This window comes from Mustelus asterias, chromosome 21, assembly GCF_964213995.1.
Source record: "Mustelus asterias chromosome 21, sMusAst1.hap1.1, whole genome shotgun sequence".
NCBI lineage: Eukaryota > Metazoa > Chordata > Chondrichthyes > Carcharhiniformes > Triakidae > Mustelus > Mustelus asterias.
Genome location: NC_135821.1, coordinates 64,597,796 through 64,624,880, shown reverse-complemented (window position 1 = coordinate 64,624,880; position 27,085 = coordinate 64,597,796). Strand labels below are relative to the sequence as shown.

Genomic DNA, 27,085 nt, shown 5'->3' with positions numbered 1-27,085 from the left:
GGCCATTGACCTAAAGTAATTGGTAGGAATGTGGAGAAATTTCTTCACACTCAGGGTTAAGATCTGAAACAGGAGACCTGGCAGGGTTGAAACCATGATTAAGCAGGATGAGGCTAGCCCATTGCACTTGGGGTGTGTTGATGCCCGTGATTGTGGTTTGCTCAAGGTAGGGTAGAATAAAGGATCAGGGTAGTCAATGAGGTTAAACCAAAGCTTTACCTAATGCAATCTTTCAAAGTCATCTCGACCTTTTGGCTAAGATAAAGTATTAGATCAAGGGGGTTCAATGCCTCATATTGCCAGCTTGGAGCTTGTTTGATCAAGCCCAAGATGGGATGCAATATAGGGATGGGCAATAAATGCTGGCCAGTGATGCCCATTGAATGAATTAAAAAATGTTTTTGTCTTGTCAGCTTGGATCTTGTTTGTACCCTCGTGGGGATTGGACTTAATTTGAATTAGTTTTTTTGATTACAATTAGGTACCAATAAAAAAAAGGTTGATTTAAAAAATGCAGATTCTACAAAATTTTTAAAAGGTATTTGGACATGAAGTTGATTAGAACCAAGTAGCAGGAGAGCAAGACTAATTGCGATTTGTCTTTCAAAGAACTGGCACAGATATCAGTTTAAGTTTATTTAACTCTGCAATTAAGTTACTGTGAAAATCCCCTGGCGTCTGTTCGGATACACTGAGGGAGAATTTAGCATCGTCAATGCACCTAACTAGCTCGTCTTTTGGTCTGTGGGAGGAAACCAGAGCACCCGGAGGAAACCACAGACACAAGGAGAACCTGCAGACTCCGCACAGACAGTGACCCAAGCCAGGAATCGAACCCATGTCCCCGGCACTGTGAGGCAGCAGTGCTAATCAATGTGCCACTTATCAGGGTTTCTGTGACAATTATAGAATCCTACAGTACAGAAGGCCATTCAGCCCATCGAGTCTGCACCAACCACTATCCCCATAACTCCACGCATTTAACCTAGCTAGACCACCCCCCCCCCCCCCCCAACACTACGGGGCAATTTAATATGGACAATCCTCTTAACCCGCACATCTTTGGGCTGCGGGAGGAAATCGGAGCACCTGGAGGAAACCCACGCAGTCACGGGGAGAACGTGCAGACTCCGCACAGTGACCCAAGCTGGGAATCGAACAAGGGCTCCTGGCGCTGTGAGGCAGCAGTGCTAACCACTGTGCTGCTCTTAAATCCAAAGTGAGCTTTACGTACGGACACACACACACAGTACCTGTGTCTGTGCCCCCTCACCACCGCTTCGCGCCGAGCTATGGCAACTCGTACGGATGTCGCCCGACGCGATGACGTCGAGGGCGCGTGGCGATTCTGGGGTGGCAGGCGCGAGAGAGCCGGAGCTGAGCGGCGGTTGGTGATCGGAGCTCGCGCATAGGGAAGAGCGAGAGAGAGCGCGCGCGGGACCCGGAGCGCTGCTCACCTCACTCGGCGGGATAGAGTGACCAAGGCGTCAGTCCTGTGTGCACAGACCTGTCTCACCGCACCCACTCCGAGACAAGAGCCCCAGCCCCAGAGCGGGATAACTCTCTCTCTCCGGAAACACAGCCTGACAGGGATTCATTCGCCCTCTCGTCCCGTTTCCTCAGCCGGTCGCAGGATGCCGTTGGCACAGTTAGCTGGTCCTTGGCCCAAAGTGGACCTGATTCACCTGGAGACCGAGGTAAATATTTGCAGCGGGAAATAAATCGTATGGAGGGAGTATAAACTGCCCGACAGGGGAAATGTCGATTACACGGGGTGGGGGGCGGACACGCACACAGGATGCTTTTAAACCGGGTCAGGATGAAGTGAGCTGACCCGAGAAGCTGCAGTGTGAATGATCTATGTTGAGGGAATTTCCTCTCAACTTGAAGGGTGTGTTCAATGAACCCTCACACTTCGCAATGGGGGAATTCACTGAAACCACAGTCTAATGAAGTAGAACATTACGACTCGGGGCGCAATTGAAATTTATCGAGTAGAGGATCGAGTCCGCAAAATAACAATTCTGTTACCGATGGCATTGCAAATGCTCGTTATGTTGCCACACCGTGGTAATAATCATGACTTAAAACAAACCTGGAAGGATCGTACGCTTGGCAGTTACATGCTTTGTGTTACCCTACCTTCTTTGTGTAATTTTGTGCGCTGACTGTCTCTAACTTTGGATTTAGCTGACTTAATAATGTTGGGAATTGTTAAGTTTTAAGACATATTTACATCTTTAAAGGGACATCATCTGTATAAGAAAAAATGTGTGGCAAACCCGTTTATTTGGCAAGTACAGTGACATGGATTGTGTCACATTGCAGCACCGGCTTGTGGTGAGAATGACACACAAAAAAGGACCATGGCTCCTATGACATTATAAACACTTTATTGAATGCATTTATGACCTTGCACCCCCCCCCCCCCCCCAACACAGCTACCAAATGGATTCCTCTCCCATTATCTTTTCTTTCCAATCAAAGTAGTGATTTGGCAAACACTCCGTGAAGACAGGTTAGGGCCCTCTAATGCAGAATGAAAACCTGAATGAGAAATGTGCATATACACAGTGTGCAGCAGGGCGAGGAAGTGCATCCAGAGCAGAATTGCTAAATAATGCACTGGAACAATTTTATTGCATCCACTAGAGATGAGCAGCAGAGCTTAGAAAATGAACAGCTGGATGTTGAACAAAAGTAGAAAGAAACATACTGAACCAACCGACCCAACATTTTCTAGGGGAGGAAATCGGATCTGGGACAGTATTATTGTAAACCGACTAATGGATAAACCATTACAGTTCACTTGTAAATTAGAAACTGACATAGCAAAATTAAGTATTTTATGACTTGCTCAATCTTTTAATTCATTAAAATTTTCTTTAAAAAATCAAGTATTCAAACTGACAGCAAAATAATTGAGCATATTATATCCAGTTAAGCAACAGACTCCAGAAATATAATTCTTCAAAAATATCAGGTTGTTTAGAATAGTTTTATAAGGTAAGTCAGAGGGGAAGACAGTCACCTGCAGCCTTACTGGATCAAATCCATTAAATGCCCTCAATCAGAGAATCATAGAGTCCCTATTGTGTAGAAGGAGGCCATTTGGCCCATCTGGTCCTCACCAACTCTCCAACAGAGCATCCCACCCAGGCCCTATCCCTGTAACCCCAGATATTTACCCCACTAATCCCCCTAATCAATACATCTAAGGACACTAAGGGACAATTTAGCAGGGCCATTCCACCTAACCTGCACATCTCAGACTATGGGAGGAAACTGGAGCACCTGGAGGAAACTCATGGATGTGCAAACTTCACACAGTCACCCAAGGCTGGAATTGAACCTGGGTACTTGGTGCTGTGAGGCAGTACTGCTAACCACTGTGTCACGATGCAGCCCTGTGTTTCAAGAAAGTGTTTTGATATCGGATCCCCACAGTGCTGGATGAAGTCTTGCTGCAAAAGTGTCAATTGTCCAGTTAGAATGTTCTGATGTTAAATTGAGTTTGCATAATTCAAAAACAAAGTGCCACTTGAACAAGTCTGTAACTCTTCTCAAGAAAAAAATAATTAATCTCACTCTCCATATGAATTATCGCTTCATCTCCAACTACTCTTTTCTTTCCATAGTCCTTGAATCTGTACCATCTTTCCTGTGATGATGTTGTGCTATTGCTATAGATATATAATGTTCAAAGGGACTGTTTCCAGATTCAGCTCTATTCTGCAGACATTTGGTGTCTCTGGAAAACTTACAGCTCAGATGCTGGAAGGGGAGGATTATTGCTCCTTTTGGCTATGTAATGTTGACTAAAAAAGAGCTAATGAACTTCTGTTTAAAATAAGAAAAGGTCCCCTGGGGTTTTGATTAAAGGAATGGAATGTGGCTTTCGTTAGGCAGGATCAAGTAATGATGTGGCTAATGGGAGGAGCTAGATTTGTAGGAAAGAGAAACAGCTTTTGGAGTTCTGACTGGGGTTTGTTTAAAAACAGAGATCTGCAAGCTGCTCCAAAAATCAAAACCTTTCTGAAAGCTTCGAGACTGTGTACAATCTTTATAACAAGTATAAAGATGGTTGCAAACTGTATTTAAAGTGGAAATTTTGAGTCTGTAAGAAAATGTTGTTTATTTGGAACTGAAACAGTGATAAGTTAGAAATGAGAGTTTCTTTTCATTTTTAACATATTGTTAAATATAGCTGTTCCATTTGTTAGAGTTCTAGTTAAGCTGTGTTACTAAATAAAATTTTTTTAAATCTCAAAGATCTCTAATTTGTCAGTGGAATTACTCCTGGAGCAAAGCATCCTATCCTCACATTTATGCCAACATAGAAAAACTGTTGGGGTCCAGTCTAGCTTCCTAATGTAATTTGGGATTCTGGTCCAGGACCCTAACACACCAAAACTCCATGTTTCAATCCACCCATTGAGGCTTCCACCCCAACACCAAACCAAAATTGTTCTTATCAAAGGCACCAAGACAAAAGTAGAATATCCTCCCTTGTTCTTCTTTGAACTATCTGCAGCTTTTGCCATGGTTGATCACACCATCCTTCAACGCCTCTATGCTATGGTCCAGCTGGGTGGAACTATTCTCGCCTCATTCTAATCTTATCTATCCAATTGTAGCCAGAGTATCTCTTGCAGTTTTTCTTCCTGCTCCTGCATGGTTGCCTTTGATATATACCTTGGACCCAACCAGACAGTAGGCTATACTAGATCAGTATTGTGCAATAAGATGGGAGTAATTAATGATCTCATAGGGAAGGTGCCCCTAGATAGCAGCAGCCATAATGTGATTGAAATTTACATTCAGTTTGAGGGAGAAAGGAGTGGGGTCTGAGACTCTATTTTTAAATGTAAATAACTGCAGTTATGAGAGCATAAAAGTTGAGCTGGTTAAAGTGAATTGGCAATTTAGATCAAGGGATTGGCCAATAGAAGTGCAGTAGCAAACAATTAAGAGGATATTTCAGAATGCATAGAATAGATACATTCCAATGAGAAAGCCCACTGAATGGACACAATCCTTGGTTGACTAGAAAGGTTAGAGATAGTATCAAACTTAAACAAAAAGCACATAATTGTGCAAAGACCGGTGGCAGAGTTATTCCTTACATTCTGTCCAGTCATCTGACTGCCACCCGTCTTTGCATAATTATATGCAGATTTAGGATTGATATGAGGAGGAACTTCTTCACGCAAAGGGATGTGAATCTGTGGAATTCCCTACCCTGTGAAGCAGTTGCGGCTACCTCGTTGAATGTTTTTAAGGCAAAGATAGATTTTTGAAAAGGAATTGAGGGTTATGCTGAGCACGTGTGTAAGTGGAGCTGAGTCCACAAAAAGATCAGCCATGATCTTATTGAATGGTGGAGCAGGCTCGAGGGGCCACATGGCCTACTCCTGCTCCTAGTTCTTATGTTCTGATGTAATGAACTTAGATTTTTAGAAGGCACTTGATAAGGTGCCACCTTTAAGTTTATTGCAGAAATTAAGAGCTCGTGTTGTGAGGGGTAACATATTGGCATGGGTAGACCATTGTTTCCTGTTAGCCAGCCAGAGGGGGATTTTTGCCATCCCACCTGCTACGGGAATCGCAGCGGGTGGGGGTGGACCATGCAAAGGTCCATGGAGTTCGGGTGGGATTTTCCAGTTTTAGGGCGAGCGTGACTGGAAAATCCCACCCAGAGAGTAGATGTAAATGGGTCTTTTTCAAGGTGGCAAGTTGTAATGAGTGGTGTGCCACAGGGACTAGTGTTGGGACCTCAACTGTTCACAATTTATATAAATCACTTGGATGAAGGAATGTTGCCAAATTTGCTGATGACACCAAGACAGGTGGGAAAGTAAGTTGTGAAGATGACATATGGAAGCTACGAAAAGATAGGTTATGTGAGTGGGCAAAGATCTGGCAAATAGGGTAAAATGTGAAATTGCCCATTTTGATGTGAACCGTTAAAAAGAAGCATATTATCTGAATGGTGAGAGATTGCAGAGGGATCTGGGTATCCCACTGCATGAATCACAAAAGGCTAGCAAGCAGGTATAGCAAGTAAGTAGGAAAGCAAATGGAATGGTTTCCTTTTGTCTTGAGGGGAAATGAATACAAAAGTTGGGAGGTTATGCTTCAGTTGTTCAGGGCACTCGTGAGACCTCACTTGGAGTACTATGTACAGTATTGGTCACCTTATTTAAGGAAGGATGTAAATGCTTTGGATTCAGTTTAGGGAAGGTTTACCAGACTAATAGAATCATAGAATTCCTGCAGTCCAAAAGAGGCCATTCGGCCATTGGGCCTGCACTGACTCTTCGAAAAAGCATTTTACCCAGGCCCCATCCCCGTGACCCAGGCCCTATCCCCCATGTATTTATCCTGCTAACGTATTGTAATAACTCAGGAAGCCAACTGGAATTAACAAAGTTTTATTCACAAAGCAAAGGTTAAACCACAACCCTGTGGTGCGTATAAATGAGTCCCATCTGGGATGATAGAACACTGAACCCACTTGGGGTCTGCCTTATCAAGGGCACGGGAGATGAGTTCCACCAATGTAGGCAGTTGCTTATTACCATGGGAGTTTGATTAGGGATTCCCCATGTAAGTTCTGAGGGTTATCACACTTACACATCTTGGGACACTAATACTTGGGGAATGGGTGAGTTGTCATATGAGGAAAGGTCGGACAGGCCTGGAGTGTAGTAGAGAAAAAAGTGACTTGATTGAAATATATAAGATTTTTGTGGGGTCTTGACAAGGTGGATGTGGAGAGGATGTTTCCTCTTGTGGGTGAATCAAGAACTATGGGTCATTTAAAAAATAAGGCCTCAGATGAGACAAAATTGTTTATCTGAGGGTCATCCATCTTTGGAACTCTCTTCCTGTAGGTGGTGTAAGCAGAGCCTTTGAATGTTTTGAAAGCAGAGGTGGATAAACTCTTGGTAAGCCAAGGGGGTGATAGGTTATCAGGGATAGGTGGGATGTAGATTTGAGGTTACTGTCAGATCATCTATTGTCTTATTAAATGGCAGAACAGGTCGGAGGTGCTAAATGGCTTACTCCTGCTTATTCATATGCATCATAAAGAACTATCCTTGGATGCCCTCCTATTTTACTCTATATACTGTCCTTTGCAAACACCATCCAAAACACATTCGTTTTCTATTGTACGTTGAAGACACCCAACTCGGCAGCACTTCCCTAAAGTATTGTTCAGATTCCAGAATTGGATGAGCAGAAATTTCCTCCATTTAAACCTGGGACAACCAAAGTCATTCTCTACAGTCCGAGCTACCTTTCTTGTGTGTGTCTCTCTCTCTCTCTCTCCTGGTAATTATTTGAGGCTGAACCAGACTGTGCACAACCTTGCTGCCATATTTAATCTCAAGATAAGCTTCCAAACACGCATCTGTACCACCAGTAAGACAGTCTCTTTCCATCCATATAACATTGGCTAACTCTGACCAGCCTCAGCTCATCTGTTCCTGAAACCTTCACCAATGCATATTTTGCTATCTGCCCTGTGTGGCTGGGTGTCAGATTTTTTTTTTACAATGCTCCTGTAAAGCACCATAGAACATATTACGTTAAAAGTGTTACAGAAATACAATTCATTTATTCATGTGTGCTCTGCCTGAAGGCAGTTCCTTGTCTCTGGACTTGACTATTCCAGCACACACCTGGCTGATCCCCCTTCGTAAACTTGATAATCACCCAAATGCCCATGTCCTCACTTGTGCCAAGTCCCGCTAATGTATCACCCCCATGCTCACTGATTGAACTGGGTCCCGGTTAAGCAGTCCTTTGATTTAAAATTTTTCATCCTTGTTTTTGAGTCCTTCCATGACTATACTCTGTGCTTCTGTAATCTCTAGCCCTACAACCTCCTGATATTTGCACTCTAATTCAGTCCTCATAAGCATCTAACCTCTAAATGGGCAGCACAATGGCAGTGGTTAGCACTGATAACTCACAGCGCCAGGGACCTGGGTTCGATTTTGACCTTGGGTGACTGTCTGTGTGGAATTTGCATGTGCTCTGGTTTCCTCTCCACTGTCCAGAGATGTGCAGATTAGATGGATTGGCCATGCTAAATTGCTCATTAGTGTCCAAAGGTGTGTTGGTTAGGTGGATTGGCCATGGTAAATGCATTGGATTGCAGGGGTAAGGCGGGGAGGTGGTGGGCCTGGGTAAGGTGCTCTTTCAGAGAATCAGTGCGGACTTGATCAGTCCAGCCCTTGATGGGCTGGATGGCCCCCTTTTGCACTGTAGGAGTTCTATGGATTTTATTCCATCCCCACTCCTTAAAACCTACCTCTGACCAGGCTTTTGGTTATCTGCCCTGTGTAGCTGGGTGTCAGATTTTGTTTTTACAATGCTCCTGTAAAGTACCATAGAACATATTACGTTAAAAGTGTTACAGAAATACAATTCATTTATTCATGTGTGCTCTGCCCGAAGGCAGTTCCTTGTCTCATTGTTTGCTGATGCTTCATTCTGATCTGTTTTCTTGGCCTTTTTCCAGTGCTGGTTTAGCTATTGCCTTCCTCTATCAGGGGCAGGGCCAGGAGACCGGTCCCAAATCTACCTCAGCCAGAATGGGAATCAAACTCGCATTAGCACTCTGTTCTCTGCTATTACTGCAAATATTGTTTATTTCTACACTTCCAGCAATTATTATTTATGAAATCCAAACAATTGCATTTAGCTTAAGAATGGCTGTTGCTAGGCAAAATATTATTCTTGAGACATTGCTATGACTAACGTGATAAACTAACTTATGGTTATATATTCTTAAACATGTGCACGTAGTGATTGGAAACTGAGTCCATTAGGTACAATTGTACTATTTTGTATCATATTTCATGGCACTTGGATCCTTTTGATTCTAGTCTTAACTATGGCACTTCTCTGGCATCTTTTGAAATCATAACTTGCTTTGTGAACAAATTACTTGATCATTCATGCTTCTGACTCGTGCTGTGATCTCTTGGTTGAGGCGTGCCAGTGTTTATGTCATGTTCTTAAGTTGTACATTCACTCATTAAAGCAACTTTGTCATGGTTCTTTGAGAAGGATGCAATATTAAAATATCCTGATCATGAAAATTTACATTAATGCAACAGAAATGAACCAGTTGCTGGTGGCTGCATGGTGGAAGATCTTTTCTCATGATATCACTATTAAATTTAAGATGTGGTTGTATCTGGCTGATCTTTTCGCTGTTTCATTGTAATTGATATTTCTGAAATTGTGTTGAGACATAATCAAAAATCAGTGGCTCTTTTCAATTCTAATGCAACTGAGTGGAAGCTGAAGAGTCTTGGTAAACTAAAGTTCATCTGTGGGTCCCCGGACCATGGAATGTAGCAAGATTATTGCATTGTTTTATTTGAATAAGTAGGACCCTAAGCTTCCCTTGGTTTTCTTGATGAGAAGCAGGAGCCTGTAAGAGTAGCAAATCTTTAAGAATAGCATGTGATTAGTTTTATCAAAAGTATCTCAAGTCTAAGTGACTAATTGTTGACTCGTGCCTCCTAGTAGATAGAATGCAACAGCAAATAGGTACATGTCCCAGAGACACTTGCTGTATGATACTTGGAAGGATAATGCTTTCTTAAACTTACTGCTAATAAACGCTAGAAGAAGGTGTAAAAAAACTGCTGAGGATATGGCATTGAGAATGCAAGACAAATTGCAAGTTAATGTCATCTTGTTTTATAGCCCTGTGATGAAAATAGTAATTTATATTGGTGTCAGTCGTAGAATGTTTACAACACAGAATGAAGTCATTTTCCCTGTCATGGCCATGCTGGCTCTTTGCAAGACCAACTAATCTAGTTCCACTTCCCTGCCTTTTTTAACATAGCACTGCAAATATTTTCTTTTCGGCTAATTGTCTGATTCTTTTACAAAGGTCTCAATTGAATCTGCCTCCATCACACTCTGAAGTAGCTCATTCCACATCCTAACCTATCATGGCTTAAACATGTTTTTCCTCTTGCTGCTGTTGCTTCTTTTGCCAATCACCTTAAATAAGTATGCTCTGGTTCTCAATCCTCCACAAATAGGAACAGCTTTTCTACTTTGTCCGGACCTCTTGTGATTTTGAACACTTCTCTCAAATCTCCTCTCAATCTTTTTTTCTATAAGGAGAGCAGCTCCAGCTTCACCAATCTATCCATGTAGCTGAATTGCCTCATCCCTGGAGCCATTCTTGTCAATCTTTTCTGCAACCTTCATATTCTTCCTAAAGCATGGTGCCCAGAACTGAAACAATACTCCAGTTGAGATCCAACCAGTGTTTATACAGGTTTAATATGACTTCTTTGATTTTATACTTTGTGCCGATACATACAAAGCCCAACAGTGTACATGCTTTATTAACTGACTTTTCCATTTTCAATAATTTTTGCATATATACTCCCAGGTCTCTGTTTCTTTATAACTTTACCCGTTGTTTCAAATTCCCAGCTTTGTTCTTTCTATCAAAATGAATATCTTCACAATTTTGCATTAGACATCTGTCATCTTATCTATCCACCCACTCCACCAGCCTGTCTATGTCCTTTTGAAGTTTATCACTATCCTCCTCACAGTCGACAATACTTTAAGTTTTGTGTCTTCTGTAAATTTTGAAGTTGTGCCCTGCACATCCAAATCTAGGCCATTAATAAATGAAGAAAAAATGGGGGTCCTAACACATTAGTACGCCACCGTACACCATCTTTCAGTTTGAAAAACCGATGTTCACCACAACTCTCTGCTTCCTCTCACTCAGACAATTCTATATCGATGCTGATACTGTCCCTTTCATTCCCTGGGCTCTAACTTTACTGATAAGTCTGCCTTGTGGCACTCTATCAAATGTCTTTTGGAAGTCCATGTATACCACATTAACTGCATAACCTTCACCCAACAATTGACTCTGAAATGGCCTCAGTTCAAGGGCAATTAAGGATGGGAAATAAATGCTGGCCCAGCCAGTGATGCCCAAATCCATGAATGAATAACAAACTCCCTTTCTGTTACATCATCAGAAAACCCAAGGAAGTTGGTTTAATTCAATTTTCCCTTTTGTGTTGGCTTTCCTTAATCAATACACATTTGCCCAAGTGACTTTTAATTTAGTCCTAATTTGTTGTTTCTAAAACCTTCCCCAATGCCAAGGTTAAACTGGTGGATCTATAGTTGCTGGGCTTATCCTTATACTTCAAAAAAAAAATCATGTAACATATCCCATTATCCAGTTATCTAAAACTACCCCTGTATCCAAGGAGGTTGGAAGATTATGACCAGTGCCTCCACAATTTCCGTACATACATCCCTCAGTAGCCTTGGATGCATTTCACCTGGCCGTAGTATTTTTTAAACTTAGAAATACAGAATCTCATTATCGTCTCTTCGTCAATTTTTGGATTGTCCAATGTCTCGGTCACCCCCTCTTTCACTAAGACTTAGCAGCATCTTCATTGGTAAAGACAGATGAAACTTATTAATTTACCTTGACATATCCTTTGTCTCCATATGTAAATCTGCTACTAGGTGCCTAATCAGCCCCACTTTGTTTACGACCCTTTTACCATTTCCATGTGTATGTCTTTAAAGTTGTTGCATTTCTGCTGATATAATGTCACATGATTTGTAGTGACGTAAGCAGAGGAATTTTGCAGGCTTTTGAGGCTCTTCCATCTTGGAGCTAGAACAAACAACATCTCCTAAATAAAGAGTTACAGAACAAAGAGATCGAGGGGTACATGTTCATAGCTCCTTGAAATTGGAGTCACAGGTGGACAGAGTGGCGAAGAAGGCATTCAGCATGCTTGGTTTTATTGGTCAGAACATTGAATACAAGAGTCGGGATGTCTTGTTGAAGTTGTACAAGAGATTGGTAAGGCCACACTTGGAATACTGTGTACAGTTCTGGTAACCCTATTATAGAAAGGATATTATTAAACAAGAAAGAGTGCAGAAACAGTTTACTAGGATGCTACCGGGACTTGATGGTTTGAGTTATAAGGAGAGGCTGGATAGACTGGGACTTTTTTCTCTGGAGCGTAGAAGGCTGAGGGGTGACCTTATAGAGGTCTATAAAATAATGAGGGGCACAGATCAGCTAGATAGTCAATATCTTTTCCCTAGGGTAGTCTAAAACTAGAGGGCATAGGTTTGAGGCGAGAGATACAAAAAGGTCCAGTGGGGCAATTTTTTCACTGAGGGTGGTGAGTGTCTGGAACAAGTTGCCAGAGGCAGTAGTAGAGGTGGGTACAATTTTGTCTTTTTAAAAAGCATTTAGACAGTTACATAGGTAAGATGGTATAACGGGATATGGGCCAAATGCGGGCAATTGGGACTAGCTTTGGGGTTTTAAAAAAAAGGGCGGCATGGACAAGTTGGGCCGAAGGGCCTGTTTCCATACTGTAAACCTCTATGACTATGACTCTAAACCTGCATTTTATTTGCATCAAACGCTCTAGTGTGGCACCTCATTACTTTTCTCTTTGCTGTAATTCCCGGTCAATACGTAACAAAGAGGAAGCTGACGACGAGAGTCGGAGACGTTTTTTGCGACCGGATTCGGAAAAAACTCCCTGAACTTCGGATCAAATAAATGATCGAAGCCAAGGAAAATAAACCTCCAGTGTACTACAAAAAAAGTTAAACTTATCGTTAAAGTAGACTTCCAAGCTGTAGAAACCACATACGTGACAAAGTAAAATGGGCTGTGGGAACGGACAGGAAAAAAAAGTCTGAGAGATCTTAAAGAAACTATTACTTGGGAAAAGGAAGAATTCCAGGCAGAAGAATATTGTTGCATTGTTAGAGGAAGAGGGGAAAACTGAAGAAGTGCAAAGCCAGGAGTTAAAACCGATGACAAACTGGTTACGGTCTTAGAAGAGCAAAAGCACTCATTATCGCAGAAAGACTTAGGTTCCACTGCCGAAGCTGGAGGAAGGCATTTCATAGTTTGTGGCAACTTTGCAAAGGCTAGGTAGATATTGCACCTCTTGATGATGCTCTTTGTGATAGCTTGGTATGTGGACTCTCTAATGAAACTATTCACAGGAAGCTGCTCACTGAAAGAGCACTGACTCTTAAATCAGCAGTAGACATTGCAGTGTCAATAGAGCTGGCTGCTAAAGCAGCTTCGCTGATAGGAGTTTGATGAAATGCCACAAAATGGCGACCATTGGAAATAAACCATCAAATGTTATCCTACAGTCATACACAGAAGAGGTTGTACCACTAAAAGGATACATTAGGGTGAATGGGCAAACAGCAGAGTTGCCTCCATGTTGTCCGTGGGAACTTTCCTGCTTTATTCGGTAGGGCATTCTTGGGAAAATTTTAATTCAACAGGGAAGCTGTAAATCAACTGGTTTTATAGCAAGACTGATCTACAACAACTTCTGGAACAATAAAAACGTGTGTTTGAAAAATCACTTGACTCAATGACAGGAGTTGAAGTTCAATTTGAAATGCCTCAAAGCCAGAACAGTACTATTCGCCATCAGACCAAAGTCAAAGAAGAACTAGAAAGACTAGTCCAAACAGAAGTCATTGAACCAGTTACTATAAGTGATTGGGCTACACAAATAGAGCCTGTACTAAAACCCGGTGGCTCAGTAAGGATATGTTTTTTTATTCATTCGTGGGACATGGATGTCGTTGGCTGGCCAGCGTGGATTGCCCATCTCTAGTTGCCCAAGGGCAGTTGAGAGTCAACCACATTGCTGTGCTCTGGAGTCAACATATAAGCTTGTGTGGCTTTTGCTACCAAATAAACCTGTTGGACTTTAACCTGGTGTTGTTAAACTTCTTACTGTGTCAACATATAGGCCAGACCAGGTGACGACAGCAGATTTCCTTCCCTAAAGGACATTAGTGAACAAGATGGGTTTTTTCGACAATGGTTTCATAGAGTCATAGAGGTTTACAGCATGGAAACAAGCCCTTCGGCCTAACTTGTCCATGCCGCCCTTTTTTTAAACCTCGAAGCTAGTCCCAATGCCTGCATTTGGCCCATATCCCTCTATTCCCATCTAAATGCTTTTTAAAAGACAAAACCTATGGCCGTCTAGTTTTAGACTCCCCTACCTTTGGGAAAAGATATTGACTAGCTGATCTGTGCCCCTCATTATTTTATAGACCTCTGTAAGATCACCCCTCAGCCTTCTACGCTCCAGAGAAAAAAGTCCCAGTCTATCCAGCCTCTCCTTATAACTCAAACCATCAAGTCCCGGTAGCATCCTAGTAAATCTTTTCTGCACTCTTTCTAGTTTAATAATATCCTTTCTATAATAGGATGACCAGAACTGTACACAGTATTCCAAGTGTGGCCTTACCAATGTCTTGTACAACTTCAACAAGACATCCCGACTCCTGTATTCAATGTTCTGACCAATGAAACCAAGCATGCTGAATGCCTTCTTCGCCACTCTGTCCACCTGTGACTCCACTTTCAAGGAGCTATGAACATGTACCTCTAGATCTCTTTGTTCTGTAACTCTCCACAGCGCCGTACCATTAACTGAGTAAGTCCTGCTCTGGTTCAATCTACCAAAATGCATCACATCGCATTTATCTAAATTAAACTCCATCTGCCATTTGTCAGCCCACTGGCCCAATTGATTACAATCCCGTTGCAATCCGAGATAATCTTCTTCATTGTCCACTATGCCTCCAATCTTGGTGTCATCTGCATCAGTAGATTCGTAATCCTAGATTTTTGTGTTGAATTCAAATTCCACCATCTGCTGTGGCAGGATTTGAACTTGGATTGGAGATTTCAAGATGACGATTAATCTGGTATTGTGTGCTGATCAATATCCACTGCTGCTCATAGAAATCATAGAAACCCTACAGTACAAAAAGAGGCCATTCGGCCCATCGAGTCTGCACCGACCACAATCCCAACCAGGCCCTACCCCATATCCCTACATATTTTACCCACTAATCCCTCTAACCTACGCATCCCAGGACTCTAAGGGGCAATTTTAGCATGGTCAATCAACCTAAGCCGCACATCATGGACTGTGGGAGGAAACCGGAGCACCCGGAGGAAATCCACGCAGACACGAGGAGAATGTGCAAACTCCACACAGACAGTGACCCAAGCCGGGAATCGAACCCAGGTCCCTGGAGCTGTGAAGCAGCAGTGCTAACCACTGTGCTACCGTGCCATGCTGATTGAAGACTTATTTACTGGACTATCTGAGGCCAGAAATCCAGCAAAATAAATCTATCACAAACTTACTAATGAATGTGGCTGCAAGTTCACAACCGTTACTCACTATCATGACACACACAGGTCTAATTCAATACTGGAGACTGCCATTTGGGATAATATTCGCACCTGCTCTATTCCAGAGATCTGTGGATCAAATTCTGAGTAGGCGAAATGGTGTATCTAGATGATATCCTCATAGGTTCAAGTGAACAAGAGAACTTGAAGAACTTGAAAGCTATATTGGAATGCCTGCAAAAACATAATCTTTGGTTCAAAAAGGAAAAGTGTAACTTTTTTCGGTTCACCCATGACCATATCATTGATTAAGATGGCTTTCATAAGGATCCAAAAAAGATGATAGCAATTTTAGAAGCACCATGTCCTCAAGATGTGATGCAACTGAGATTGTTTCTAGGATTGATGAACTATTACGGTGCTATTGAAGCTGTTACACACTTGGCTATGTGTCAAACAGGCATGGCACCGGACAAAAGAATGCGAAAGAGCATACAAAGAGGTAAAAGAAGCCTTAAAGAAGTCAGAGGTATTGTTCTGCTTCAATCCCAGGCTGAAATTATAACTTGCTTGCGATGCATCACACTATGGGGTAGGCATATCATGCCTTTGGGAGAAGAGCGACCAATTGCCTTCATGAACTTGGACAAGCGCAGAAACAAATTGTGCTCAGCTGGAAAAAGCTTTGAGTATCATATTTGGAGTAAGAAGATTTCATCACATGGGCATCATTTTACACTTTTGACGGATCACCAACCCTTGACGACAATCTTCGGGTCATATTAATATAGTCCTTTTTTTTAGCTGCTAGTAGGTGACAGAGATGGTTATTATCAGCACAGATCTACAATATTAAATATTTTCTTTGTCAAGGTTGCCATTACAAACCAAGAAGAAACCTGAAAAATTTTTTGTTAACATCTTGTATTTCACACAAGTGGATAACATATCTGTGACTTCATCTCAAGTTCAGCATAAGGTCCGATCTAATGATGGGGAAGATTTTTTTTCATTTATTAGTGTCACAAGTAGGCTTACGTTAACACTGCAGTGAAGTTACTGTGAAAATCCCCTAGTCCTCCCACTCCAACGTCTGTTTGGGTACACTGAGAAAGAATTTCGTATGGCCAATGCGCCTAACCAGCACATCTTTCGGACTGTGGGAGGAAACCGGAGGACCTGGAAGAAACCCATGCAGACACAGAGGACGTGCAGGCTTCGCCCAGACAGTGACCCAAGCTGGGAATTGAACCTGGGTCCCTGGTGCTGTGAGTGCCCTGCATGTGGAATAATATCCATTATTTAATTATTCAGTTTGTGAATTTATTTAAAAACAACCTACATTGTGAAGGAAGGAGCAATCCCTATAATACTGAATTTATAGATAGATTTGTGCCACATTAGTTGACCATTTGCACTTCTACACTTCTGTACCTTTCTTGTTACTTTTGCCTTAATCTGTGACATGGAACCAGTATTGGATTGTAGTGACATTTAAATTTTGCATGTGACTGTAAAATAGGTCTGATTTCAAAATTCCCACCTCATGATAGTTTCTTCCACCCTTTCACTAGTTAATATGGTAATTTTGCACCACCTCAGTCACTTTGTATCTTCCTGAATTTCAGTGAAATGTTTTGTTTTTACTGAAGAATGTGTCTCATAGGCTTAGATAATTTTCTTTATTTTGTTTCATATTGGGTGAATGAAGTGATTTTCATGGTTTTTGACTTTATGTTTTCGTGCTTGGTTATCTGACTGCATAAAAATGAAAAATTGTTTTGTGACGAGAATATGCTACCTATGCATTTTATGAGCATGTTTTAATTTCTTATTTTAATCTTACAATTTTAGTCTGGTGTCTAGAAACTTCTATGCATAGAGGATCCAAGCAGTCTGTGTATATTGTACAGCTGTTCGCCAATTTTCCATCTGATTGAAGAATTTATCTGATTGTGCCTTTTTTGTCCACATGTAAGGAAACCAAATTGTACATCAGACAAGTTGCGTGGTTGAGGTGATAAGAGTACATTGTGCAAGGTGACCACTCATGCAGCAAGTAAAAGCTTTCTCATCTCCAGTGAGTGTTCTTGTGCATCTCATGATGCGAAGTTTAGTTTCTTTGCCTGTAACCTGGACTACTGTGAGCGTTTCTGTTCCAATTTCAAACTGCACATTCAATGTTATTTGAATACAGATTTTAATGCATACACTTTGATTCAAGTGGTGGGCAGGTGGGGGTTACAATTTTGAGCATCTTTTCATTGAATGGGTTGGTGTGGGAGGATTAAGTAAGGAAGACTCGTATTTATAAAGTGCATTTTACCGAATATTTCAAATGTTTTTGAAATGTAGTCACTATAGTTATCTGCTGCATTTCTTATATTACAAATGCTGGCTATCTGTTTTTGTGATGTTGATAGAGGAATAAATGTTGGCTCGGACACCCCTGCTGCTCTTGAAAATAGTACCATGGAATCTTTTATATCCACCCAAGCAAGCAGATGGCACCTTGATTTAACGTCTCATCCAAAAGAAGACGCATCTGATGGTGCAGCACTCTCTGTATACTGCACTTGAGAGCCAGTCTTGATCTTTGTACTTAAGTCCTGGAGTGGGACTTGAACTCTGAACCTTTTGATTCTGGGTGATGAGTGCTGAAACTGAGTCATGGCTGATGGATTACAGATTGTGTCCAAAAACTAGACATTAAAACACATACCAATCTAAAGCCATTCGCTATAGAATTGATTGCAGCCTGATTTATACTGGCTGGCTTTAAATAAGTCTGGGGATTAACAACAACCACCTGCATTTATATAGTATATTTAACATTAAAAAAACATTTAAGATGTTTCACTGGAGCATTAGCAAACAAAATTTGACATTCCACTTGAGAATTAGGACAGATAATCAAAACTTTGGTTTATGAAGTAGATTTTAAGGAGCATCTTTAAGAAGGAGAAAGAGATGGCTTCGGGAGAGAATTCCAGAGCTTCAGCCTTGGCAGTCAATGATGGAGTGATTAAAATCAGGGATGTGCAATAGGCCAGAGTTGGAGGAGTGCAGAGATCTTGGAGGATTGTAGTGAAGATGGAAGCGATAGGGAGGGGTGAAGCCTTGGAAGGACTTGAAAACAAGGATTTTTAAAATTCATTCATGGGACATGGACATCACTGGCTGGCCAGCATTTATTGCTCAGCCCTAATTGCCCAAGGGCAGTTGAGAGTCAACCACATGGCTGTGGCTCTGGTGTCACATGTAGGCCAGACCAGGTAAGGATGGCAGATTTCCTTCTCTAAAGGACATTAGTGAACCAGATGGGTTTTTTCATCAATGGTTTCAAGGTCATCAGTAGATTCTTAATTCCAGATATTTTTTATGGAATTCAAATTCCACCACTTGCTGTGGCGGGATTTGAACCTGGGTCCCCAGAACATTAGCTGAGTTTTTGGATTAATAGTCGAGCGATAATACCACTAGACCATCGCTTGCGCAGAGATTCCACATGCTAATGACCCTGTGCGAGAAAAAATTCTCCTCACCTTGTCTTAAATGGCAAACCTGTATTTTTAAACCACCTCCCCTAGTTCTAGTATCACCCACAATGGGAAACACCTCAGCATTCACCCTGTCAGAGAATCTTTATGTTTCAATAAGATCACTTCTCATTCTTCTAAATTCCAATGGATGCAGGTCAAATGTGTTTGACGTCTGTGTATGATAATGCCCTCATCCAAGGAAACCGTCTGGTAAACTTGAACTCTGAACTGCTACTAATGCAATTATATTCTTCCTTAAATAAGGAGATCAAGACTCTACACATTATTACAAATGTGATCTCATCAAAGCACAGTACAATTTTAACAAAACTCCCTTGCCTAATATACTTAAGGGCCCTAGTAAAACTGGAGTCAAAGGGAATTGCAGGGATGTGGAGGTGGGGAGAGTGGGCTATAAATCCTGCATTTTTGACTCCGGTGGAAACACAATAACTAGACAGAGACTTGCTTCCATCCAAGTGGTAGATATTTAGAAATAAAATTTGCAACAATATATAATTGATTGTGGAGTTCTCTTCTGGTTAAGGTAGTGTCTTTGTGTTTAATTTGACATACAAACCATTTGGCCATCTTCCTTTAGTTTATGATGTCCAGTGACACTCAAATTCAGAGTACCTATTGATCTGTGTTCTTGGAGTGCTGATCAGGAAAATGTGGTGATGTATGTCACCTTAACTGGCAGAGTGACACCTACTCAAAATTAACTCCAGTAAAGTGATTTTTTTCATGATGGGAATTTCTGAAGATGAAATGTTCACACAAATTAGAATGGAATAACTTCATTGTACATTGTGTCCACTCTTTTCATTAAATTTTGCAAAAGTGCATTGTATAATTTTTCATATTTAACATTACACAAAGTGTAATACTGGTGAATTTCTTTCAATACAATACATGGCACTTTGGAGGGGAGGGGCATTATACTTATAATTATAGGTTATAGTTACAATATACATTTTCTGTTAGACTTTCTCTGGTCATACAACTGGAGGAACTTTCCATGGCTTCCAGCTCTTCGGTGTACTTTGACAGGAGTATGTAGTCCTGGACTTTGGAATATGCCAGTCTGCAGCACTTGGTCATGGACAGCTCTTTGCATTGGAAGACTAGCAAGTTTGAGGCAAACAAAAGAGCATATTTCACTAAGTTGATGGTTCTGTTGCAGCAATTGATGTTTGTCTCTGTTTATCCCTGGGAACAGTCTATGGAGCACAGTCCTTCTTTATGGGATTGCTCAAGATGAACATCAATAAAAATCATTGCATCTCTTTCCAGACCTTATTTGCAAATGCACATTCCAGAAGAAGCTGGACAACCGTCTTTTCACCAGAACTGCCCCAGGGGCAGTATACAGTGGTGCTGAAACTCTGGTGTGCATGAAAGTTTTGACATTGACGTCCTTTTCTTACCACCACCCACACTTGTTCTTGGTACTTGTTTGAAAGTTGTAGCATTCTGCTAAATGACAGTTTAGTGAAAGAACCATCCAGCTGGATCCATCATCCCCTTTTCCTGTAGGGCCTCTAGAACATTGTGTGGATCAATGCCTGGTGGACTTGTGGTCACTGATGATTTTTTGCACAAAATCTTCCAGGAGGGAAAGATGGAACAGCACAGTCCACCAATGTTCCACTACAATTTGGCCAGGTCTATCCTTTGCAGCACTGAGGACAAATAAAACTTCAGCATAAAGTGACATTGTGTACAAAATTCTTTGCACAGCCTGATGCAGCTGCACATTGAGGATTCTTTGGAAGAGTTATATTGGACTCGGTGTTAACTCTGTTTCTCTATACACAGATGTTGTCAGGCATGCTGAGTTTTTCCAGCACTTTGTTTTTACGTAATCTTCTCTTCCTTCCTTCCTCTTTGTGTGGAACTACTTCACAACAGCACAGATGCAATCAGAAACTTGGAGAGAGAGGGAGATTAAACTTGTGGCTAACTACCTTCCACAGTTTTTTTTTGTTGACTTGCATTTAGATTGTGAAAGCTGGGCTCACTTTACTGTAGAATTGTAAGTTACAAAAACTTGCCCTAAAATAAAAAGCATGCTTTTCGTTGTCTTTGAAATTGAGTAATCTACTCTACAATAGAAGCCTCTTTAAACTGCCTTAAATTATGATTTCTCTTGTATTCTGCAAATGTCGGTGTTTCTTTTCTTTAGAATAATGCTTTGCACTTCCCACACAGCTTAACTAACCAGCTAGCGATATATTGAACATGCTGCTTCACGAGTGTTAAATTTGTTGTGATGAGCCAAATACATTGTAATGAATTTCATTACTGAAGTAGCAGCTCAATTCTTAATTGTTTTGATATTTAATATATACTAATGGGCTTGAACATTACAGAGGATTTTTGAAATATGACTTGATATTGAAAAACATAAAGGGCGCAGTCTTATGAAAAAATTTCTAAGGGCACAATCTTACTGGCTTGCCATGCCGAATACATGCGGGACAAAAAATCAGGTTCGCGTCCAGTTTCTCACTGCACACACAGTACCGGCACTGCTTTGCCGACGGGATTGGCTTTGTGCCAAAAGGAGCGTGCAGTCTATTTAAATATTAACGACACACTGAACACTTCATTAACTAGTCCCGAGAGGCATCGTCCAGCCTCACATGCACTTGCCTCTTTGCCAGTCGGTATTCACACCAGCGAGAATCACAGTTGGTTTCGAGCAGCAGAGACCAGACATGATGACCTTGCTGTGGCTATCGGAGGCCATTGAAGCCCACAGGTGGTGATCGGGGCCATGGCCAGGCACTGCCCACCAGGCATCCTGGCACTGCCCATCAGGAGCAGTGATAAGAGAGTGGTGCCTGAGCAAGGGAGGGGAAGGGCTGCAAACAGGCGTGATCGGCGTGAGGGATATGCAAGGGGGGGGTGATTTCCAGGGGGTATGCAAGGGGGAGTGATCGGGGGGGAGGGGAGGGATGCACAGGGGTTATGTCGGGATTCGTGATGGGACTCATCGGGAGGGTCCCGATGCCGGCGACCTGTGTTTCCATGGGTAATTATACTGACGCTGATGATAGGTCTCCCAAGTTCACCGGGAAATCGGGTTGCCTACACAATGGCTCCCCAAGCAGTCTGCAGCTGGTTTCACTGGCGAGCTTAGGCTCTGTCTCCCTACTGGTGAGAATTGCACTTCTATCCAAAAAACTGACTGAGTCATAAGATTGCATTTTCAAACTCTCAAAAAAATAACAGGACTGAAACTCCTGTTTTCTCGATTGTTCAGCACTTAAGACTTTTCTTCATAAGATCACGCCCAAAGATTGCAAAAACCTAATTTTTCACTCCACACACAATCTTACCAGCTTGCCATGTTGCTCGATTGGCACAGTGAGCTGGTAAGATTGCAGCTTAAGTATCATAAAAGTCTGAAAACTGGAGTGATTCACGCCAGTTTTTTCAGTGAGTGCGGCACAGCAATCTTCCTACACTATCAATTTTTTTGGCAGTCGGGAGATTCATGCTGGTAGGGGGAGGCGGAACCTAAGCTCGCTGGGAAGCTGGCTGAAGATTGCTTGGGGCGCCATTGTGCAGGCACCTGATAGAACATAGAACAGTACAGCACAGTACAGGCCCTTCGGCCCACAATGTTGTTCCGAACCTTTTCCGAAACCAAGATCAAGCTATCCCACTCCCTATCATTCTAGTGTGCTCCATGTGCCTATCCAATAACCGCTTGAAAGTTCCTAAAGTGTCCGACTCCACTATCACAGCAGGCAGTCCATTCCACACCACAACCACTCTCTGAGTAAAGAACCTACCTTGTACATCCCTCCTATATCTTCCACCACGAACCTTATAGTTATGCCCCCGAGTAACAGCTCCATCCACCCGAGGAAATAGTCTCTGAACGTCCACTCTATCTATCCCCCTCATCATCTTATAAACGTCTATTAAGTCGCCTCTCAACCTCCTCCGCTCTAAAGAGAAAAGCCCTAGCTCCCTCAACCGTCCCTCATAAGACCTACCCTCCAAACCAGGCAGCATCCTGGTAAATCTCCTTTGTACTCTTTCCAGTGCTTCCACATCCTTCTTATAGTGAGGTGACCAGAACTGCACACACTATTCCAAATGTGGTCTCACCAAGGTTCTGTACAGTTGCAGCATAACCCCACGGCTCTTAAACTCAAACCCCCTGTTAATAAATGCTAACACACTATAGGCCTTCTTCACGGCTCTATCCACTTGAGTGGCAACCTTCAGAGATCTGTGGATATGAACCCCAAGATCTCTCTGTTCCTCCACATTCCTCAGAACCCTACCTTTGACCCTGTAATCCGCATTCAAATTTGTCCTACCAAAGTGAATCTTGGTAGTATACCAAGTATACTTGGTAGTATACTTGATAGTATCCCTACCAAAATGATCTTCCAATGCACTGGGAGATCCATTGCCCTGTGGGGACTACCTGGCCATTCCCCCGACCATCTGGGGGCTTCAATGGCCTCCCCTGGTGTGGCCATCACATCTGGTCCCCATTGGTGGGGACCATGAGTGATTTACGCCGGTGCGATCTCTCGCAGATGAGGGGGGAAACGGTCGTGCCGGACATGTTGACGTTAATATTTAAAGTGGCTTTGCACTGGCAAAACTGGACCGGGAAGATGGATTTCAGCATTAGACCATTAAGCCTTGCATGCTATCTTCCCAACCTGCTGCACCAATCGACCATTGCAGAGGGCCAGAAAGCTCACGCCCAGAATGTGCCTACATGAGGAGTTTATGTATGGTTTTGATGGCAAGCAATGAGGAGTTGGAGAGCTGTGGAGCATGAGGAGGAAGTTTCTCAAAGCTTAACTTATTTACCAGCCACTGCCTGACTTAACCAGCATTTTCAAAAACTTAAAATAAAGTTACCTGCATTTCTCCGCCTCCATTGTTCTGTGCAGAGCGAACAATAAATCTGGGTGTTAAACATTAATTGTGTAGTGTGTTGAATGCCTTGGACTGAGATCTTGTCTATTAAAATCTGATCTATATTAAATTAAGTCTCCTGATGACTAAATCCGCAAGTTGCTTTGTATCTTAATTATACTTCTAACTTCCATCTTTCCAGGGCACTATAATAATAAAATTGCTGCCAACCATGGCACTACCCTCCTCTCAAAAGTCTCTTCTTTAGAAATGCCACATAAAAGAACAGTAGTGTTAACATTTTGACCATAAGATTTTCTTCAATTTGTTTAGGGAATGTGGCTATCACTGACAAGATCAGGATTTATTTCCTGTTGTGTGAGACTTGGAGGGGAAATTGCAGGGGCTGACTTTTTTTTAACAATGCTTACTCTTTGTTTGAAAATGTGACATTCGTATTTCGTGTGCAGCTGGCAATTTATTTTCTAACTTTTTATTTTACAGAATGGACATGGTGCTTCAGAAGAAACAACAGATTCTCCAGTGCAGGTACTAATGTGAGGGCTGCTAGAGTGAGAAAGTGGAGCAGAGCTGCAATCATCATGTGTCTGAAGTGCTGGAAAGTTTCAAGAAATAGAATTAGATTTCCAGATGGAAACAGCACTTCATAATTAGGTGCACCTCTTCCAATTCAAATCAATAAATTGATCATTGTTACTTGCCTATTTAATAGTGTCCTTCCAGGTGCTGCATGCCTGCTTTGCTAAATCATCATAATCCTGTAAAAAGGAACGTAAAGGAAAAACATATTATTTAGGTTGAACATTGATTGTCAGGGCAATGTCTTTGTATGTTGGCAGTGTATGAAAGGTTTACACAAGTATGTTCATGCCTGAATAGGATTTGCTAAAATTCTGAACCATTTTCCATCAGTGTGAGTTATTGGTTCTGATATTCTATCAGAGGGAAGCTTTTTTCTTTGTCTCTCTCCTTTGAAACCCATCCATTGACTTCTTGCTTTGATTGGTTTATGCAAGCTGAGATGGGGGTCTGACATTCAAATTTTAAAATGTAGGATATGATGAAACATTTCAGTTGTAATTGCAAACTTTGATACACGTTTGTAAACTGTATTTTTGTGCAGCTGTACTTTATTTAAGCACTTATTTTGGAGGTATCTCTTTACTAAAATAAAGGATCTACTTAAATCTGCCCACAATAGCTTTTGTAATTTTTGAGCTGAGACAACTATATAGAATGAACTGATGGGAGCTCTGTAAATCCTGTAATTGTGTGTGAAGCAACAGAAGTCTGAGTAGTCTTCCCCTGCTGAGTTGTGGCATTCATGCAAAATGATCAGGATACCTATTAGCCAATTATTTGAGTGGCAGTGCACAACTATCATTATATGGACTTCAAAGAAAGAATGTCGTTGAGATTACTTTTAAAATTCAATCACAGTAATTGATGCTGCAACAAATATGTCTGCTATTACTGGTGACAAATACAGTAAAGCAGAAAGTCACTGAAGCTAATTATACTTGACCATAGCCCAAAATTTCCTGAGACAATAATGCCTCTTCTAAAAATTGACCAAGGTATTTAAGTATTGATTTAAGCAATTGTTTTGATAATGTGTTAATTCACAGAAGATCTTTGTGATCTTTAAGATACTATGCTTCTTAAATATAAATTGAGTTCGGATTTTTCCCCCCCCCCTCCTAATAAATCACCCACTGCCCTGATGCTCGTTTAAATATTTCATTATCTGAACAGTATGTTGTGTTTCCCACTGCCCCACCCTGCCTCACTTTCCTCATTTCACTTTGTCTGAAGATGCAGATTTATGCTAGAGTGGAACTTCGTGGACACCAGTAGTTTTCTGGTACCTATTCCAAAAAAAAATCCATAACTGATTCTGAACAGTGTTGACAGGCCATTAAGTTATGGATAGTTTCATACCTGAATTCCATTATCAACAGACATTCCTCATATGGAATAATTAAAGTGTATTATATATATATATGCACATACAATTTTCAGCAAGATAGTAATTGTTGGATCCATATACTTTTTTAATTTTCTTCTTATCTCCCCTTCCCACATCAATGTCATTCCAATCAGTATGACTCCATCAGAGATTGGTTAAAGCAACAAAACAGAGACTATCCCTGCCTAATGCTCTATTCAAGGAATTGTTTGTATAAGTTCTTTGACTTTCAAAGGAGATTTGCAAGTGTGAGGTTGGGATAAATGAAAATGTTACATCAATTATGAAATATCTGCCTGTTCAAACTTGTGCGGACTTGTGCCTGACTTGCATAGAAACGTAGAAGATGGGAGCAGGAAGAGGCCATTTGGCCTTGTTGGGCACTGGTGTTGAGGATGATCGTGGAGGAGGTGTTGTTGCCTATCCTTACTGATTGCATTTTGATTTTGTTAATGCAGAGAAAAAAATTAAAACACCTTTTATTTAGAAACTTTTGGAAATTTTCCAAATAGTAAAAAAAATGAATTGCTTTGAAATACAGTGCTTAATTTTATGTAGATTGGTATGACAGCCATTTTCATGCAGTATGATCCCACAAATAGCAATGAGCTGAATCTACTTTTGATGACAATAGAGAATAGTTCTGTTGAGGACATTGAAGAACTGACTAAATTAAGGAATAGGTCATAGTAGGATTTTCCCCTCACATTGTGCCTTCCATGACTTGATGCAAGCATTTCTATTATAATGTTGTTTGTATTCCTCCTATTTCAGTTTTTTTTCTTCACTTTTTCTTCTCAGTTCTTCAGTTCAAGAGGTTCTTCATCTTTTGTACCTTGTGAAGATCCTCATTGAGAAGTTGTTCTCTTTTGTTAAATAAATTACTCCTTTTTGGTAGCTGTAAATCCTAGTAGCTAAGGAAACTGATTTTGAACTAATGTTTACCTCCACTTGCAACTTCTGGTGCTCTTTTAGGCAATGTCACAAAAATTTTACTTCAGGTTTGTTTCTACATGTTCAGTGTGTCAACAGCTGATAATCTCTTTGTAACAACAACGTTGTCAGTTTTTATTCTGAAATCTTTATTCCCAGGGTTGTATTTGTCTGTACATGATGCCTTAAAGCAGTGGTGGGCAACCTGTGGCTGAGGAGCTACAAGGCGGTCTATCCGAGTTCTGAGCGTGGCCCATGAGATATTTTGTTGAATGTTGCCCACACATAGGGTTATCAGATTCTGCTGATTTCTGTCCATGTAGTTTTTTTCCTACTGGTATGACTGAATTGATACACTCAAAGCAAGGGCAAGTGAAGTGAGGTGCATGCTGATTGCGCACAACATTGACTATGAGAGCTGTGTGCTCTCTCTGCATCCAAAGTATAAATATTTTTGTTTTTACCATT

General features: G+C 41.4%; 1 protein-coding gene across 2 annotated transcripts in view; it reads left to right on the top strand.

Moving 5' to 3' along the window:
- Positions 1–1,325: 1,325 nt before the first annotated feature.
- The window catches only part of LOC144509341 (ribosomal protein S6 kinase 2 alpha-like), a 243,804-nt gene continuing 218,044 nt past the window's right edge, over positions 1,326–27,085 (top strand). Inside the window, exons 1-2 of one of the 2 annotated variants that reach the window (XM_078238029.1) lie at positions 1,326–1,697; positions 24,199–24,243. In XM_078238029.1, coding sequence (XP_078094155.1) covers positions 1,635–1,697; positions 24,199–24,243 — 108 coding nt within the window. In that variant the 5' untranslated portion in view covers positions 1,326–1,634. The remainder of the gene's footprint in view (positions 1,698–24,198; positions 24,244–27,085) is intronic. The other variant, XM_078238030.1, reaches the window with a different exon arrangement.